This window comes from Salvelinus namaycush, chromosome 3 (genome assembly GCF_016432855.1).
Source record: "Salvelinus namaycush isolate Seneca chromosome 3, SaNama_1.0, whole genome shotgun sequence".
NCBI classification, from domain to species: Eukaryota; Metazoa; Chordata; class Actinopteri; order Salmoniformes; family Salmonidae; genus Salvelinus; species Salvelinus namaycush.
The window spans coordinates 3,354,048-3,374,465 of NC_052309.1; the positions used below are offsets into that span (position 1 = coordinate 3,354,048).

The following is a 20,418-nucleotide window of genomic DNA, read 5'->3' on the forward strand; positions in this document are numbered from 1 at the left end:
TATAGTGAAACGTCAGTGATATTGAATGGTGCATTGATTACAGAGAGCCATAGTACTGCACTATATATTTACATTATCTAATGTAAAAGGGACATAGTAACACTGAAAATATTCTAATCATCAATGTTAAAGTTTTGAAAAACGTAGACCATTTATCCATCCGGTGTTGTGAACCTCTTGTCTTTTTGTGTGTCTGTACATGCAGCTGTGAGTTCCCATCTCTCCCCTCCTCCTACCGTCAGACAGTACCCCCCTCTATCCCCCTGTCTGTCTCTCCGAGGCCGAGCCTAACCCCTGAGCCCCAGCCTGAGACCTCCACCACCCTCAGCAACAGTTTCCCAGAGCCCCAGCAGGGGCCTAGCGGTGAGGAAAGCCTGGGGCAAGAGTACCATCTCTCAGCCAGGAGGGAGAGGTCTGCTGGGGAACTTAGGGTGGAGGCCCTGGCCAGACAGCTGGTGTCACGGGGGGATAGGACCCTGAGCCCGATGCTGGACAGCTGGGCAGAGGGTGGGCGGACCATGGACCTGATGGAGAGGATCTTCCCCGCGGGGGGAGGGAGGTTGCTGTGGCAACGCCGCAGGAGCAGTCTGGAGGACAGGTGAGGGACGGAGAGGAGCGAGGGGAAGAAAGGGGGGGGGGGGGGATTGAGGGAGGTCTGGTTATCCAGAGGGAATGAGGAAGTGTGAGTGAGTGCGTGTGTGTGTGCGTGTGTGTGTGTGCATTCATGCATTCGTTTGTGTGCTTAGTGTGTGTGTGTGTTTTATTCATGTTATGTAACTAAATAAAAGGTTAGACTGTTTGATCAGGGTTCATTACCAGGAGATAGGACAGAACATAGGACCTTTGTTGAGGCTGATAACATTATGGCTCAGTTTATTACAGACACCTGTTATCACAAGACAACTCTTCGCTTTTAAAATAGACCATGACATCAGAAAAGCTAGATAAGCAAGGGAAATTATCATCATATCTCAGGGGTTTCAAGGTGAAATTGCAAAAAAAATATTTTTGAGTCAATCTTTGTTTTGTTTTCATCGTGAACAAATTGTTTAGAGAGAAATGATTAACACAGACAGGATAACAGTTGACGCTGACGCCACAGAATGATAACTGTTAAAAACTGCTGATATCCTGGCTGGTAACTATAGTTCTCTGTCTCTCTCTCCATGTTAGAGCTAGGTAACATCAGATCATACTGTCTCTCTCTCCATGTTAGAGCTGGGGAACATCAGATCATACTGTCTCTCTCTCTCCATGTTAGAGCTAGGTAACATCAGATCATACTGTCTGTCTCTCTCTCCATGTTAGAGCTAGGTAACATCAGATCATACTGTCTCTCTCTCTCTCCATGTTAGAGCTAGGTAACATCAGATCATACTGTCTCTCTCTCTCTCCATGTTAGAGCTAGGGAACATCAGATCATACTGTCTCTCTCTCTCCATGTTAGAGCTAGGTAACATCAGATCATACTGTCTCTCTCTCCATGTTAGAGCTAGGTAACATCAGATCATACTGTCTCTCTCTCCATGTTAGAGCTAGGGAACATCAGATCATACTGTCTGTCTCTCTCTCTCCATGTTAGAGCTAGGGAACATCAGATCATACTGTCTCTCTCTCTCCATGTTAGAGCTAGGGAACATCAGATCATACTGTCTGTCTCTCTCTCCATGTTAGAGCTAGGTAACATCAGATCATACTGTCTCTCTCTCCATGTTAGAGCTAGGTAACATCAGATCATACTGTCTGTCTCTCTCTCCATGTTAGAGCTAGGTAACATCAGATCATACTGTCTCTCTCTCTCTCTCCATGTTAGAGCTAGGTAACATCAGATCATACTGTCTCTCTCTCTCCATGTTAGAGCTAGGTAACATCAGATCATACTGTCTCTCTCTCTCCATGTTAGAGCTAGGTAACATCAGATCATACTGTCTCTCTCTCTCTCCATGTTAGAGCTAGGTAACATCAGATCATACTGTCTCTCTCTCTCTCCATGTTAGAGCTAGGTAACATCAGATCATACTGTCTCTCTCTCTCTCCATGTTAGAGCTAGGTAACATCAGATCATACTGTCTCTCTCTCTCTCCATGTTAGAGCTAGGTAACATCAGATCATACTGTCTCTCTCTCTCTCCATGTTAGAGCTAGGTAACATCAGATCATACTGTCTCTCTCTCTCTCCATGTTAGAGCTAGGTAACATCAGATCATACTGTCTCTCTCTCTCTCCATGTTAGAGCTAGGTAACATCAGATCATACTGTCTCTCTCTCTCTCCATGTTAGAGCTAGGTAACATCAGATCATACTGTCTCTCTCTCTCTCCATGTTAGAGCTAGGTAACATCAGATCATACTGTCTCTCTCTCTCTCCATGTTAGAGCTAGGTAACATCAGATCATACTGTCTCTCTCTCTCTCCATGTTAGAGCTAGGTAACATCAGATCATACTGTCTCTCTCTCCATGTTAGAGCTAGGTAACATCAGATCATACTGTCTCTCTCTCTCTCCATGTTAGAGCTAGGTAACATCAGATCATACTGTCTCTCTCTCTCTCCATGTTAGAGCTAGGTAACATCAGATCATACTGTCTCTCTCTCTCTCCATGTTAGAGCTAGGTAACATCAGATCATACTGTCTCTCTCTCTCCATGTTAGAGCTAGGTAACATCAGATCATACTGTCTCTCTCTCCATGTTAGAGCTAGGGAACATCAGATCATACTGTCTCTCTCTCTCTCTCTCCATGTTAGAGCTAGGTAACATCAGATCATACTGTCTCTCTCTCTCTCCATGTTAGAGCTAGGTAACATCAGATCATACTGTCTCTCTCTCTCTCCATGTTAGAGCTAGGTAACATCAGATCATACTGTCTCTCTCTCTCTCCATGTTAGAGCTAGGTAACATCAGATCATACTGTCTCTCTCTCTCTCCATGTTAGAGCTAGGTAACATCAGATCATACTGTCTCTCTCTCTCTCCATGTTAGAGCTAGGTAACATCAGATCATACTGTCTCTCTCTCTCTCCATGTTAGAGCTAGGTAACATCAGATCATACTGTCTCTCTCTCTCTCCATGTTAGAGCTAGGTAACATCAGATCATACTGTCTCTCTCTCTCTCCATGTTAGAGCTAGGTAACATCAGATCATACTGTCTCTCTCTCTCCATGTTAGAGCTAGGTAACATCAGATCATACTGTCTCTCTCTCTCTCCATGTTAGAGCTAGGTAACATCAGATCATACTGTCTCTCTCTCTCTCCATGTTAGAGCTAGGTAACATCAGATCATACTGTCTCTCTCTCTCTCCATGTTAGAGCTAGGTAACATCAGATCATACTGTCTCTCTCTCTCCATGTTAGAGCTAGGTAACATCAGATCATACTGTCTCTCTCTCTCCATGTTAGAGCTAGGTAACATCAGATCATACTGTCTCTCTCTCTCTCCATGTTAGAGCTAGGTAACATCAGATCATACTGTCTCTCTCTCTCTCCATGTTAGAGCTAGGTAACATCAGATCATACTGTCTCTCTCTCTCTCCATGTTAGAGCTAGGTAACATCAGATCATACTGTCTCTCTCTCTCTCCATGTTAGAGCTAGGTAACATCAGATCATACTGTCTCTCTCTCTCTCCATGTTAGAGCTAGGTAACATCAGATCATACTGTCTCTCTCTCTCTCCATGTTAGAGCTAGGTAACATCAGATCATACTGTCTCTCTCTCTCTCCATGTTAGAGCTAGGTAACATCAGATCATACTGTCTCTCTCTCTCTCCATGTTAGAGCTAGGTAACATCAGATCATACTGTCTCTCTCTCTCTCCATGTTAGAGCTAGGTAACATCAGATCATACTGTCTCTCTCTCTCCATGTTAGAGCTAGGTAACATCAGATCATACTGTCTCTCTCTCTCTCCATGTTAGAGCTAGGTAACATCAGATCATACTGTCTCTCTCTCTCTCCATGTTAGAGCTAGGTAACATCAGATCATACTGTCTCTCTCTCTCTCCATGTTAGAGCTAGGTAACATCAGATCATACTGTCTCTCTCTCTCCATGTTAGAGCTAGGTAACATCAGATCATACTGTCTCTCTCTCTCCATGTTAGAGCTAGGTAACATCAGATCATACTGTCTCTCTCTCTCTCCATGTTAGAGCTAGGTAACATCAGATCATACTGTCTCTCTCTCTCTCCATGTTAGAGCTAGGTAACATCAGATCATACTGTCTCTCTCTCTCTCCATGTTAGAGCTAGGTAACATCAGATCATACTGTCTCTCTCTCTCTCCATGTTAGAGCTAGGTAACATCAGATCATACTGTCTCTCTCTCTCCATGTTAGAGCTAGGTAACATCAGATCATACTGTCTCTCTCTCTCTCCATGTTAGAGCTAGGTAACATCAGATCATACTGTCTCTCTCTCTCTCCATGTTAGAGCTAGGTAACATCAGATCATACTGTCTCTCTCTCTCCATGTTAGAGCTAGGTAACATCAGATCATACTGTCTCTCTCTCTCTCCATGTTAGAGCTAGGTAACATCAGATCATACTGTCTCTCTCTCTCTCCATGTTAGAGCTAGGTAACATCAGATCATACTGTCTCTCTCTCTCTCCATGTTAGAGCTAGGTAACATCAGATCATACTGTCTCTCTCTCTCTCCATGTTAGAGCTAGGTAACATCATATCATACTGTCTCTCTCTCTCTCCATGTTAGAGCTAGGTAACATCAGATCATACTGTCTCTCTCTCTCTCCATGTTAGAGCTAGGTAACATCAGATCATACTGTCTCTCTCTCTCCATGTTAGAGCTAGGTAACATCAGATCATACTGTCTCTCTCTCTCTCCATGTTAGAGCTAGGTAACATCAGATCATACTGTCTCTCTCTCTCTCCATGTTAGAGCTAGGTAACATCAGATCATACTGTCTCTCTCTCTCTCCATGTTAGAGCTAGGTAACATCAGATCATACTGTCTCTCTCTCTCTCCATGTTAGAGCTAGGTAACATCAGATCATACTGTCTCTCTCTCTCCATGTTAGAGCTAGGTAACATCAGATCATACTGTCTCTCTCTCTCTCCATGTTAGAGCTAGGTAACATCATATCATCCTGTAGGTTTTAACTCCAACCATAATCTAGCACACCTGATTCAGATAATTACCTGCTTGAAAAGTTGAATCAGGTTAGTTACAACTGGGGTTGGAGTTAAAACCTACAGGGGGGTAGCTCTCCAGGAACAGGGTTGGAGTTAAAACCTACAGGAGGGTAGCTCTCCAGGAACAGGGTTGGAGTTAAAACCTACAGGAGGGTATCTCTCCAGGAACAGGGTTGGAGTTAAAACCTACAGGATGGTAGCTCTCCAGGAACAGGGTTGGAGTTAAAACCTACAGGAGGGTAGCTCTCCAGGAACAGGGTTGGAGTTAAAACCTACAGGAGGGTATCTCTCCAGGAACAGGGTTGGAGTTAAAACCTACAGGAGGGTATCTCTCCAGGAACAGGGTTGGAGTTAAAACCTACAGGAGGGTCTCTCTCCAGGAACAGGGTTGGAGTTAAAACCTACAGGAGGGTATCTCTCCAGGAACAGGGTTGGAGTTAAAACCTACAGGATGGTAGCTCTCCAGGAACAGGGTTGGAGTTAAAACCTACAGGATGGTAGCTCTCCAGGAACAGGGTTGGAGTTAAAACCTACAGGACGGTAACTCTCCAGGAACAGGGTTGGAGTTAAAACCTACAGGACGGTAGCTCTCCAGGAACAGGGTTGGAGTTAAAACCTACAGGAGGGTAGCTCTCCAGGAACAGGGTTGGAGTTAAAACCTACAGGAGGGTAGCTCTCCAGGAACAGGGTTGGAGTTAAAACCTACAGGATGGTAGCTCTCCAGGAACAGGGTTGGAGTTAAAACCTACAGGACAGTATCTCTCCAGGAACAGGGTTGGAGTTAAAACCTACAGGATGGTAGCTCTCCAGGAACAGGGTTGGAGAACCCTGCTCTAAATTAATTGAATAAATTTTAGCCTCTTTTGTCTTTTGAAATAAATAGTTTTTATTTTATTATTTTCAACCCAAGAAGGTATATATTCACATATTCTCGGCTGGGTTTTTGAGTGATTGGGAAATAACTTGAGAATTTGTATCAGAAATATGTTTAAATATTAAATGTATTATTTTAAAATAGAACCAGAGGACAGTGGGTTTGTTAGAGTCCTCGGTGTCAGAGGACAGTGGGTTTGTTAGAGTCCTCGGTGTCAGAGGACAGTGGGTTTGTTAGAGTCCTCGGTGTCAGAGGACAGTGGGTTTGTTAGAGTCCTCGGTGTCAGAGGACAGTGGGTTTGTTAGAGTCCTCGGTGTCAGAGGACAGTGGGTTTGTTAGAGTCCTCGGTGTCAGAGGACAGTGGGTTTGTTAGAGTCCTCGGTGTCAGAGGACAGTGGGTTTGTTAGAGTCCTCGGTGTCAGAGGACAGTGGGTTTGTTAGAGTCCTCGGTGTCAGAGGACAGTGGGTTTGTTAGAGTCCTCGGTGTCAGAGGACAGTGGGTTTGTTAGAGTCCTCGGTGTCAGAGGACAGTGGGTTTGTTAGAGTCCTCGGTGTCAGAGGACAGTGGGTTTGTTAGAGTCCTCGGTGTCAGAGGACAGTGGGTTTGTTAGAGTCCTCGGTGTCAGAAGTGGGTGTGGCCTGATTCTACTGTTGAATGTTGGTCTGTCTAAAACATTCTATTCTGCATATCCATCCTGCCATGAAAACAAACCAGACACAGCACATTCCTTATAGTAGTGTGTGTGTGTGTGTGTGTGTGTGTGTGTGTGTGTGTGTGTGTGTGTGTGTGTGTGTGTGTGTGTGTGAGTAAATAACCAAATAACACACACACACAGAATACCATACTAATTATTTTGGCAACAGACACACTATTCAACAGACTAGTGCTTGTTGCTGACTGCTTGTATGTTGTTATTGTTGTTGCTGACTGCTTGTTTTGCAGTATGTTGTTATTGTTGTTGCTGACTGCTTGTTTTGCAGTATGTTGTTATTGTTGTTGCTGACTGCTTGTTTTGCAGTATGTTGTTGTTGCTGACTGCTTGTTTTGCAGTATGTTGTTATTGTTGTTGTTGTTGCTGACTGCTTGTTTTGCAGTATGTTGTTATTGTTGTTGTTGTTGCTGACTGCTTGTTTTGCAGTATGTTGTTATTGTTGTTGTTGTTGCTGACTGCTTGTTTTGCAGTATGTTGTTGTTGTTGCTGACTGCTTGTTTTGCAGTATGTTGTTATTGTTGTTGTTGTTGCTGACTGCTTGTTTTGCAGTATGTTGTTATTGTTGTTGTTGTTGCTGACTGCTTGTTTTGCAGTATGTTGTTGTTGTTGTTGTTGTTGTTGTTGCTGACTGCTTGTTTTGCAGTATGTTGTTGTTGTTGTTGCTGACTGCTTGTTTTGCAGTATGTTGTTATTGTTGTTGTTGTTGCTGACTGCTTGTTTTGCAGTATGTTGTTGTTGTTGTTATTGTTGTTGTTGTTGTTGTTGTTGCTGACTGCTTGTTTTGCAGTATGTTGTTGTTGTTGTTGTTGTTGTTGCTGACTGCTTGTTTTGCAGTATGTTGTTATTGTTGTTGTTGTTGCTGACTGCTTGTTTTGCAGTATGTTGTTGTTGTTGTTGTTGTTGCTGACTGCTTGTTTTGCAGTATGTTGTTGTTGTTGTTGTTGTTGTTGCTGACTGCTTGTTTTGCAGTATGTTGTTATTGTTGTTGTTGTTGCTGACTGCTTGTTTTGCAGTATGTTGTTGTTGTTGTTGTTGTTGTTGCTGACTGCTTGTTTTGCAGTATGTTGTTGTTGTTGCTGTTGCTGACTGCTTGTTTTGCAGTATGTTGTTATTGTTGTTGTTGTTGTTGCTGACTGCTTGTTTTGCAGTATGTTGTTGTTGTTGTTGTTGTTGTTGCTGACTGCTTGTTTTGCAGTATGTTGTTATTGTTGTTGTTGTTGCTGACTGCTTGTTTTGCAGTATGTTGTTATTGTTGTTGTTGTTGCTGACTGCTTGTTTTGCAGTATGTTGTTGTTGTTGTTGTTGTTGCTGACTGCTTGTTTTGCAGTATGTTGTTGTTGTTGTTGTTGTTGCTGACTGCTTGTTTTGCAGTATGTTGTTATTGTTGTTGTTGTTGCTGACTGCTTGTTTTGCAGTATGTTGTTGTTGTTGTTGTTGTTGTTGTTGCTGACTGCTTGTTTTGCAGTATGTTGTTGTTGTTGTTGTTGCTGACTGCTTGTTTTGCAGTATGTTGTTGTTGTTGTTGTTGTTGCTGACTGCTTGTTTTGCAGTATGTTGTTGTTGTTGTTGTTGTTGCTGACTGCTTGTTTTGCAGTATGTTGTTGTTGTTGTTGTTGCTGACTGCTTATTTTGCAGTATGTTGTTATTGTTGTTGTTGTTGCTGACTGCTTGTTTTGCAGTATGTTGTTGTTGTTGTTGTTGTTGCTGACTGCTTGTTTTGCAGTATGTTGTTGTTGTTGTTGTTGCTGACTGCTTGTTTTGCAGTATGTTGTTGTTGTTGTTGTTGCTGACTGCTTGTTTTGCAGTATGTTATTGTTGTTGTTGTTGCTGACTGCTTGTTTTGCAGTATGTTGTTGTTGTTGTTGCTGACTGCTTGTTTTGCAGTATGTTGTTGTTGTTGTTGTTATTGGTGTTGTTGTTGCTGACTGCTTGTTTTGCAGTATGTTGTTGTTGTTGTTGCTGACTGCTTGTTTTGCAGTATGTTGTTGTTGTTGTTGCTGACTGCTTGTTTTGCAGTATGTTGTTGTTGTTGTTGTTGCTGACTGCTTGTTTTGCAGTATGTTGTTGTTGTTGTTGTTGTTATTGGTGTTGTTGTTGCTGACTGCTTGTTTTGCAGTATGTTGTTGTTGTTGTTGTTATTGGTGTTGTTGTTGCTGACTGCTTGTTTTGCAGTATGTTGTTGTTGTTGTTGCTGACTGCTTGTTTTGCAGTATGTTGTTGTTGTTGTTGTTATTGGTGTTGTTGTTGCTGACTGCTTGTTTTGCAGTATGTTGTTGTTGTTGTTGCTGACTGCTTGTTTTGCAGTATGTTGTTGTTGTTGTTGTTGTTATTGGTGTTGTTGTTGCTGACTGCTTGTTTTGCAGTATGTTGTTGTTGTTGTTGTTATTGGTGTTGTTGTTGCTGACTGCTTGTTTTGCAGTATGTTGTTGTTGTTGTTGCTGACTGCTTGTTTTGCAGTATGTTGTTGTTGTTGTTGTTATTGGTGTTGTTGTTGCTGACTGCTTGTTTTGCAGTATGTTGTTGTTGTTGTTGCTGACTGCTTGTTTTGCAGTATGTTGTTGTTGTTGTTGCTGACTGCTTGTTTTGCAGTATGTTGTTGTTGTTGTTGCTGACTGCTTGTTTTGCAGTATGTTGTTGTTGTTGTTGTTGTTATTGGTGTTGTTGTTGCTGACTGCTTGTTTTGCAGTATGTTGTTGTTGTTGCTGACTGCTTGTTTTGCAGTATGTTGTTGTTGTTGTTGCTGACTGCTTGTTTTGCAGTATGTTGTTGTTGTTGTTGTTGTTATTGGTGTTGTTGTTGCTGACTGCTTGTTTTGCAGTATGTTGTTGTTGTTGTTGTTATTGGTGTTGTTGTTGCTGACTGCTTGTTTTGCAGTATGTTGTTGTTGTTGCTGACTGCTTGTTTTGCAGTATGTTGTTGTTGTTGTTGCTGACTGCTTGTTTTGCAGTATGTTGTTGTTGTTGTTGCTGACTGCTTGTTTTGCAGTATGTTGTTGTTGTTGCTGACTGCTTGTTTTGCAGTATGTTGTTGTTGTTGTTGTTGCTGACTGCTTGTTTTGCAGTATGTTGTTGTTGTTGTTGTTGCTGACTGCTTGTTTTGCAGTATGTTGTTGTTGTTGTTGTTATTGGTGTTGTTGTTGCTGACTGCTTGTTTTGCAGTATGTGTCAGTTTCGGTAAGGAGTTTCAGGATGTAATGTGTCAGTCTATTCAAGTGGTAGTAATGCTAACTGTTGCTCCATTCTTGTGTCTCTGTTCCATGGGGTGCCAAACTACTATGGCTGACCCTGTAAAACAACATATTTCACTGCACCTATCTAGTGTATGTGACCATAAAACATATTTTTTTTTTCTTGTAGAAGTCAAGATGGTGTCTGTTCAATAGGACCCAATCTGCTGCAGAGAACAGAGGGAGGAGGAAGAGGAGGAGCAGGAGGAGGAGGAGGAGGAGGAGAGGAGGACACAGATCTGCATGAGGACGAGACAGACCTCAATCAGAAGAAGGTCTGAATTTACCTTAAATTATTTTTCTTTTTTTTGTAAACAATTGTTTTTATCAGATCAAATCAAAGGCAATACAATTACATGAATCTATGAATTAACTGATTGATATAAAAGTAAGGAAAATGAAAGACAAATGCTCATCCAACCTATGGTCCTCGGGGATCCAGAAGATCTCTGGTGAAAGAGAAGTGGAGACACAATAGACACAATGCACCGTTGTTGCTAACTTCTCCCGTCCACTAGGTGGAGCTACTCCAGGCCCTGACTCTGAGCATTACCTCCTTGCGGGATGAGAAGGAGGTTCTGGCGGAGGAGCAGAGGAGGTTCCGGGCCCTAGGGGGCCACATAGAGAGCCTGGTTCAGGAGCACTGTAAGCCCAACGAGAGGGAGAAGTACAAGATGCTCATCGGGGACATGGATAAGATAGTCAACCTTCTGCTGTCTCTGTGTGGCCGGCTGGCCCGGGTCCATAACGCTCTCTCTGCCCTGGACAGAGAGGAGGAGACAGAGGACAGCCAAGAGGAAAGGGTGAGATATTAAACTACACTATACACTATACATTATACACTATGTCCTCTCTTCCCTGGATAGACAGGAGACAGAGGACAGCCAAGAGGAGAGGATGAGGCTTCACACACTGTACACACTACACCTACACCTACACTACACTACACACTACACCTACACTACACTACACCTACACTACACACTACACCTACACTACACACTACACCTACACTACACACTACACCTACACTAATACTACACTACACCTACACTACACTACACTACACACTACACATACACTACACCTACACTACACTACACCTACACTACACACTACACCTACACTACACCTACACTACACTACACACTACACTACACCTACACTACACACTACACTACACTACACCTACACTACACACTACACTACACTACACCTACACTACACACTACACCTACACTACACCTACACTACACTACACACTACACCTACACTACACACTACACCTACACTACACCTACACTACACCTACACTACACACTACACCTACACTACACACTACACCTACACTAATACTACACTACACTACACCTACACCTACACTACACTACACCTACACTACACCTACACTACACTACACCTACACTACACACTACACCTACACTACACCTACACTACACTACACTACACTACAACTACACTACACTACACCTACACTACACACTACACTACACTAACACTACACTACACACTACACCTACACTACACCTACACTACACACTACACCTACACTACACTACACCTACACTACACACTACACCTACACTACACCTACACTACACTACACCTACACTACACACTACACCTACACTACACCTACACCTACACTACACACTACACCTACACTACACACTACACCTACACTACACACTACACTACACCTACACTACACACTACACCTACACTACACACTACACTACACTACACCTACACTACACACTACACTACACTACACCTACACTACACACTACACCTACACTACACCTACACCTACACTACACACTACACTACACCTACACTACACACTACACCTACACTACACCTACACTACACACTACACTACACCTACACTACACACTACACTACACCTACACTACACACTACACCTACACTACACCTACACTACACCTACACACTACACTACACTACACCTACACTACACCTACACTACACCTACACTACACTACACCTACACTACACACTACACTACACTACACCTACACTACACCTACACTACACACTACACTACACTACACCTACACTACACTACACACTACACCTACACTACACTACACTACACCTACACTACACTACACTACACACTACACCTACACTACACCTACACTACACTACACACTACACTACACCTACACTACACCTACACTACACTACACCTACACTACACACTACACTACACCTACACCTACACTACACTACACCCACACTACACTACACCTACACTACACCTACACTACACACTACACTACACTACACCACACACTACACTACACTACACCTACACTACACTACACCTACACTACACCTACACTACACACTACACCTACACTACACCTACACTACACACTACACCTACACACTACACCTACACTACACTACACACACTACACCATGACTACACTACACTACACACCACACCTACACTACACCTACACTACACTAACACTACACTACACTACACTACACTACACTACACTGGCACTACACTAACACTACACTAACACTACACTAACACTACACTAACACTACACTACACTAACACTACACTACACTAACACTACACTAACACTACACTACACTACACTAACACTACACTAACACTAACACTACACTACACTAACACTACACTAACACTACACTACACTACACTAACACTACACTAACACTACACTACACTACACTCCACTAACACTACACTACACTAACACTACACTACACTGGCACTACACTACACTACACTAACACTACACTACACTAACACTACACTACACTAACACTACACTACACTAACACTACACTAACACTACACTACACTATCACTACACTATCACTACACTACACTATCACTACACTACACTATCACTACACTAACACTATCACTACACTATCACTACACTACACTATCACTACACTATCACTACACTACACTACACTATCACTACACTACACTATCACTATCACTACACTATCACTACACTACACTATCACTACACTACACTATCACTACACTACACTACACTATCACTACACTACACTACACTAACACCACACTACACTACACTAACACTACACTACACTACACTACACTAACACTACACTACACTAACACTACACTACACTAACACTACACTAACACTACACTAACACTACACTACACTAACACTACACTACACTACACTAACACCACACTACACTACACTAACACTACACTACACTACACTAACACTACACTAACACTACACTAACACTAACACTACACTAACACTACACTACACTAACACTACACTACACTAACACTACACTAACACTACACTAACACTACACTACACTACATTAACACTACACTAACACTACACTAACACTACACTAACACTACACTACACTACACTAACACTACACTACACTAACACCACACTAACACTACACTACACTACACTACACTACACTACACTAACACTACACTACACTAACACTACACTAACACTAACACTACACTACACTACACTACACTAACACTACACTAACACTACACTACACTAACACTACACTACACTAACACTACACTAACACTACACTAACACTACACTACACTATACTAACACTACACTAACACTAACACTACACTACACTACACTAACACTACACTACATTAACACTACACTACACTGGCACTACACTACATTAACACTACACTACACTAACACTACACTAACACTAACACTACACTACACTACACTAACACTAACACTACACTAACACTACACTACCACTACACTACACTGGCACTACACTACATTAACACTACACTACACTAACACTACACTAACACTACACTACACTACACTACACTAACACTAACACTACACTAACACTACACTACACTAACACTAACACTACACTACACTAACACTACACTACACTAACACTACACTACACTACACTAACACTACACTACACTGGCACTACACTACATTAACACTACATTAACACTACACTACACTAACACTACACTAACACTACACTACACTAACACTACACTACACTGGCACTACACTACATTAACACTACACTACACTAACACTACACTAACACTACACTACACTAACACTACACTGGCACTACACTACATTAACACTACACTAACACTACACTACACTGGCACTACACTAACACTACACTGGCACTACACACATAACAGCACAGAAGAGGCTGAAGATACTCCACTCTACATACTACAGTGAGACCCCTAACAGTGGGAATCACAGTGTGAAGGAGACCCCTAACAGTGGGAATCACAGTGTGAAGGAGACCCCTAACAGTGGGAATCACAGTGTGAAGGAGACCCCTAACAGTGGGAATCACAGTGTGAAGGAGACCCCTAACACCGCAGGCTATTTTTAGGGTTACTTGTATTTTACCAGCCTAGTCTCACTGAGATGAAGATGTGCATTTAATAGATACCTCAGACCTCCTTGTCTTCCAGGGAATCACGCTTTGCTCCAGACAGTCTGTCTCATATTGTGGTATTGAATGAGGTCACAGAACGGCAGACAGTTTGTTGGTCTACGGGATGTTCTGACGGAGCCTGGGCCTTTATCAAGCCTTTTCCCTCTTGTGTTTGGCTGTGTTAAGGAGCGGTGACATCATGGTGCTACCTCAGCTTCCCTCCCTTTAATGAAGGAACGTGACGGTGTTAAAATGTGATTTACATCAGTCACTGATACTACAGGGCTCCTCCCCTCTGAAACATGTGACCTTCTATTCCTGTGACCTTCTATTCTGCCCTCCTGAGAGGGTGTCATTCAGCCTGGGTTGCTTTACTTTACCCAAATGTCATCATATGTTATCAAGGCTTTTACTAATCTAGTGTCCTCTACTAGTGTCCTATCTCATTAATACTGAACATGGTTCTGTAGATGTGTCACATGATGGCCACTAGGTGGTGCCAGGTCACAGTGTCTGTATGTATTTACTAACCCACATCTCCTCTATCTCTCTCCCCTCAGGAGTGTACAGCAGAAGCACAGGCAGGATGTCTATCTCCTCTAGTTTAACCAGGAGTCTCTCTGTGTAAAGACTCTATTCACCTATCACTAACGGTCTCTCTCTACCCTCAGGAATCTGTGTCGTCAGCACCACGATGTCTTTAATAATCTATATATCTCTGTTAACTCAGGAGTCCTTACAGCAGAAAGCACCAGGTTGTCTTTAATAATCTATATATCTCTGTTAACTCAGGAGTCCTTACAGCAGAAAGCACCAGGATGTCTTTAATAATCTATATATCTCTGTTAACTCAGGAGTCCTTACAGCAGAAGCGCAGGCAGTTGTGTAGTCAGCACGAGGATGCCAGGGAGTTGAAGGAGAATCTGGACAGGCGGGAGCGTGTGGTACTGGACATCCTGGGTGGGTACCTGACTGGGCCGCAGCTTAGAGACTACCAGCACTTCGTCTGTATGAAACCAGCCCTGCTGATCCGCCAGAGACACCTGGATGAGCTCCTTAAGCAGTGGGATGAACAGCTCAGCAGGCTGGCTGAGAGTATCCCTCCAGGGGACCACCAGGCCCAGCCCAGCTCACCTATCCCTGGGTTGAACCCCAGCCTCGGCCCTAACCTTAGAGCTCCCAGCCCTAACCTTAGAGCTCCCAGCCCTAACCTTAGAGCTCCCAGCCCTAACCTTAGAGCTCCCAGCCCTAACCTTAGAGCTCCCAGCCCTAACCTTGGTCCTACCCACACAGTCCGCTCCACCACTGTGACATCACTGTGACATCACCCCAACAACAACACTGCTCCTGGTCACTCCTACAGTTGCTGTGTCTCTGACCCAGTGGGAGGAGCACCATGAGTCTGGCGAGCAAGATGCAACAGTACTTGATTGAAGAGAGAGACATGCTCTATATGGAGCAGTAAGGATGTCTGTCGGTCTGTCCCCTTGTTGTAGACAGACAGGTAGACAGGCAGACAGACAGGCAGACAGACAAGCAGACAGACAGACAGACAGACAGACAGACAGACAGACAGACAGGCAGACAGACAGACAAGCAGACAGACAGACAGACAGACAGACAGGCAGACAGACTGCATTCAGACAGACAGGCAGACAGACTGCATTCAGACAGACTGCAGACAGACAGACTGCATTCAGACAGACTGCAGACAGACAGGCAGACAGACAGGCTGCATTCAGACAGTCTGCATTCAGACAGACTGCATTCAGACAGACAGGCAGACAGACAGACTGCATTCAGACAGACTGCATTCAGACAGACTGCATTCAGACAGACAGGCAGACAGACAGACTGCATTCAGACAGACTGCATTCAGACAGACTGCATTCAGACAGACAGGCAGACAGACAGACTGCATTCAGACAGACTGCATTCAGACAGACTGCATTCAGACAGATTGCATTCAGACAGATTGCATTCAGACAGACTGCATTCAGACAGACCGCATTCAGACAGATTGCATTCAGACAGACTGCATTCAGACAGACAGGCAGACAGACAGATTGCATTCAGACAGACTGCATTCAGACAGACTGCATTCAGACAGACAGGCAGACAGACAGATTGCATTCAGACAGATTGCATTCAGACAGACTGCATTCAGACAGACTGCATTCAGACAGACTGCATTCAGACAGACAGGCAGACAGACAGACTGCATTCAGACAGACTGCATTCAGACAGACTGCATTCAGACAGACCGCATTCAGACAGACTGCATTCAGACAGACAGGCAGACAGCATTCAGACAGACAGGCAGACAGACAGACCGCATTCAGACAGATTGCATTCACGATCAATGCATTATTGTGCCTCTATTTATGCTTCCTATGTTACTCAAGCTTTTTCACATATTTGTATTCTGACTGGCCACTCAGCATGTCTTTGGTTGATTCAATACACTGTTGAAGTACCTAGTTGTATTCATACGAGTGGATCAAAGCTTTGAGAGTAACGATGGTGGATGTACAACTTCCTGTCAAGAAATGTTGTTCCCCATATATTTATAACATTACTACTGCCTTTACGTTTGTATATCACTACATCTGAGCACTTTTTTTGGGCAGTTTAACTACTGATTGGTCAGAATGGTCAGAATCACAGAACTAGAATGGCTTCTATTTCTCATTCTGTTCCTATTGGTTCAGGAGGAACCGGACCTGAAAAATCTAATCAAATCAAATAGGCCTGTTTTCTTTACCAACATAATAGCACGCTCTCACACATATTAATATGTAGTCACAATCTAAGGCAATATTATGCTTCAAACACTTCTAATTCAGACTCGAAAATGATAGTTCATGATAAAAGCTACCATGGCATTGACAACAACTGCTATTATTATTTATATTATAAAAAAAGGAATGCAAGTGGCTGTACATATGGTGTCTGCTAACCTCTTATGATTTTTAATATGTAGATGACAACAACAACAAAAACATTTTATATTTTTTGGAAACTGAAAAAAAAACATGTGAAATTTAAAACAAATGTGATTTCTCTCAGAGAAGGCAAGGTGATGTCATAATGATGTCATGTTCTAGAACTTGTGAAATCAACAAAACATTTCACCATGTCATTGGAATTAGGTTAAAAGTTGGGTGAAAAACAGACTAAATATCCTTTTGTGGATGACTTTTTGCAAATCTAAACTGTTTTCTACGTTGATTTAACATCATCATATTGATTTGTTGGGTTGAAATGACGTGGAAACAACCTTGATTCAACCAGTTTTTGCCCCGTGGGAAGTGTGTGTGTGTGTGTGTGTGTGTGTGTGTGTGTGTGTGTGTGTGTGTGTGTGTGTGTGTGTGTGTGTGTGTGTGTGTGTGTGTGTGTGTGTGTGTGTGTGTGTGTGTGTGTGTATAGAGTCCTGTGACTCCTTGCTTGTTTCCCCTCCACCAAAATGTACTATGCCAATTGATAATGTTGTGTCCTTTTGAGAGAACCTTTTAAAGCATCTACAGATTATCCTAATTTCAGTCAAATATACTGTATCAGGCACATATTCATGTTAATATTTTCACCAATAATGGTGCCATCCATATTTTTCTTCATAGCTTTTCAGAAGCATAACTGAATTCTCAGATTTGACAGATTTTCCTAATCAAAATTCCATGTATCAATTGTGCTTTACGAAGCGTAGGAGAAGGGAGGCTGATTGGAAAAAAGATCCTTGTTTTACAAATAAATCTATTTTTAAACAGAGCCTTTGTTGTTGTCTTTCTGTACTTTGACTAACTATTCTATAATGTCATCAGCCATGTTGTATCTGTTCTGTTATTGATGAGATTAGATCAATTTTATTGTCCCTGAAGGGACGTGTTAGCCTGGTCCCAGATATGTTGTCTCCTTCTATAGCCTGGTCCCAGATCTGTTGTCTCCTTCTATAACCTGGTCCCAGATCTGTTGTCTCATTCTATAGCCTGGTCCCAGATCTGTTGTCTCCTTCTATAGCCTGGTCCCAGATCTGTTGTCTCCTTCTATAGCCTAGTCTCAGATCTGTTGTCTCCTTCTATAACCTGGTCCCAGATCTGTTGTCTCCTTCTATAGCCTGGTCCCAGATCTGTTGTCTCCTTCTATAGCCTGGTCCCAGATCTGTTGTCTCCGTCTATAGCCTGGTCCCAGATCTGTTGTCTCCGTCTATAGCCTGGTCCCAGATCTGTTGTCTCCTTCTATAGCCTGGTCCCAGATCTGTTGTCTCCGTCTATAGCCTGGTACCAGATCTGTTGTCTCCGTCTATAGCCTGGTCCCAGATCTGTTGTCTCCGTTTATAGCCTGGTCTCAGATCTGTTGTCTCCTTCTATAGCCTGGTCCCAGATCTGTTGTCTCCTTCTATAGCCTGGTCCCAGATCTGTTGTCTCCTTCTATAGCCTGGCCCCAGATCTGATGTCTCCTTCTATAGCCTGGTCCCAGATCTGTTGTCTCCGTCTATAGCCTGGTCCCAGATCAGTTTGTGCTCCATAGCTCATTGTCAGATGTCAACCCAAATGTGACAATGAGTGGACATGATAGCACCAACAGACTGGCACTCAGGCTAGATTGGGCATGATAGCACCAACAGACTGGCACTCAGGCTAGATTGGGCATGATAGCACCAACAGACTGGCACTTAGGCTAGATTGGGCATGATAGCACCAACAGACTGGCACTCAGGCTAGATTGGGCATGACAGCACCAACAGACTGGCACTCAGGCTAGATTGGGCATGATAGCACCAACAGACTGGCACTCAGGCTAGGGACATTTGTCTTGGACATTCAAGTTAAGTCATACAGCAACATGTTGCTTTTATTGTTATTTTTTTAATGTTATTTATTTAACCTTTATTTAACGAGGCACGTCAGTTGAGAACAAATTCTTATTTACATTGACGTCCTACCCCGGCCAAACCCGTACGACGCTGGGCAAATTGTGTGCCGCCCTATGGGACTCCCAATGCGAAACAGTCTGCTTGTGTGAAGTGTGTGTGTGTTGCAGTTCACGTTCCACATCCTAGAAGTTGACTGGTCCACTGACTGTCCTAGTGACTTGACTTGTGGACTATTTGCCCTCAGGAGAGCACATTAACCCAGTGTAACATGATAGCTCAACATAGCAGTGTCAGAGTGCTGGTAGGACTTGTCATAATATTCTCACCCTTCCTCCCACTGTTAAAGGGATATTTCACCCAAATTACAACAACAAAAATTTCACACATAATTTCCAAATCATCCAAATGTATCTCAAATTGATTGTGATGATCAATGAAGTCACTTGTAGATTAATTGAACATGATGCAGCACTTACCGTGAATGCAGTCTTCGCTATCGTGGGAACATTGCCTTTAAATGTCAATCACGCTGTAACGCTGAACTTCAGCGAAACGGATTGAATAGAGCCCTAAACCAAAGCATGGATTGCTGTCATACCAGGTCCATAGACTCCTACAGGGTTAGAAAACCAATAGACTATCCCTATAATTCCCTCCTAACTGCCTGTTGTATTACAGGTTGAGAGAAATAGTCAGGTCTGCGTTCAGCATGACAACATTGTGGAACGTTCAGATAGAAATTAGTTTTGTAGAACAGACATGCCTCTCTGACATGTAGGGTAAATCATGTCTGCTCTGCTTCATGATGTTTCTATCTGCAAAATTCCAGAAGGTTTGTCCACTGAACGAGGTCTTGGTTGTTGACAGGAATCAGATCACAGGGGTGTGTAACCTTTATTTTAACTTGATGAAGTCAGTTAAAGAACAAATTCTTATTTACAATGACGGCCTACCTCGGCCAAACCTGGACGACGCTGGGCCAATTGTGTGCCGCCCTATGGGACTCCCAATCACGGACGGATGTGATACAGCCTGGATCCGAACCAGGGACTGTAGATGCAGTGCCT

At 43.1% G+C, this 20,418-nt stretch overlaps 1 protein-coding gene across 1 annotated transcript in view; it reads left to right on the forward strand.

Moving 5' to 3' along the window:
- Window positions 1-16,061, forward strand: part of shroom3 (shroom family member 3) — a 47,403-nt gene extending 31,342 nt beyond the window's left edge. The window contains exons 10-13 of the mRNA XM_038989549.1: window positions 206-598; window positions 10,085-10,229; window positions 10,473-10,757; window positions 15,333-16,061. Coding sequence (XP_038845477.1) covers window positions 206-598; window positions 10,085-10,229; window positions 10,473-10,757; window positions 15,333-15,800 — 1,291 coding nt within the window. The 3' untranslated portion in view covers window positions 15,801-16,061. The remainder of the gene's footprint in view (window positions 1-205; window positions 599-10,084; window positions 10,230-10,472; window positions 10,758-15,332) is intronic.
- The last annotated feature ends 4,357 nt before the right edge of the window (window positions 16,062-20,418 follow it).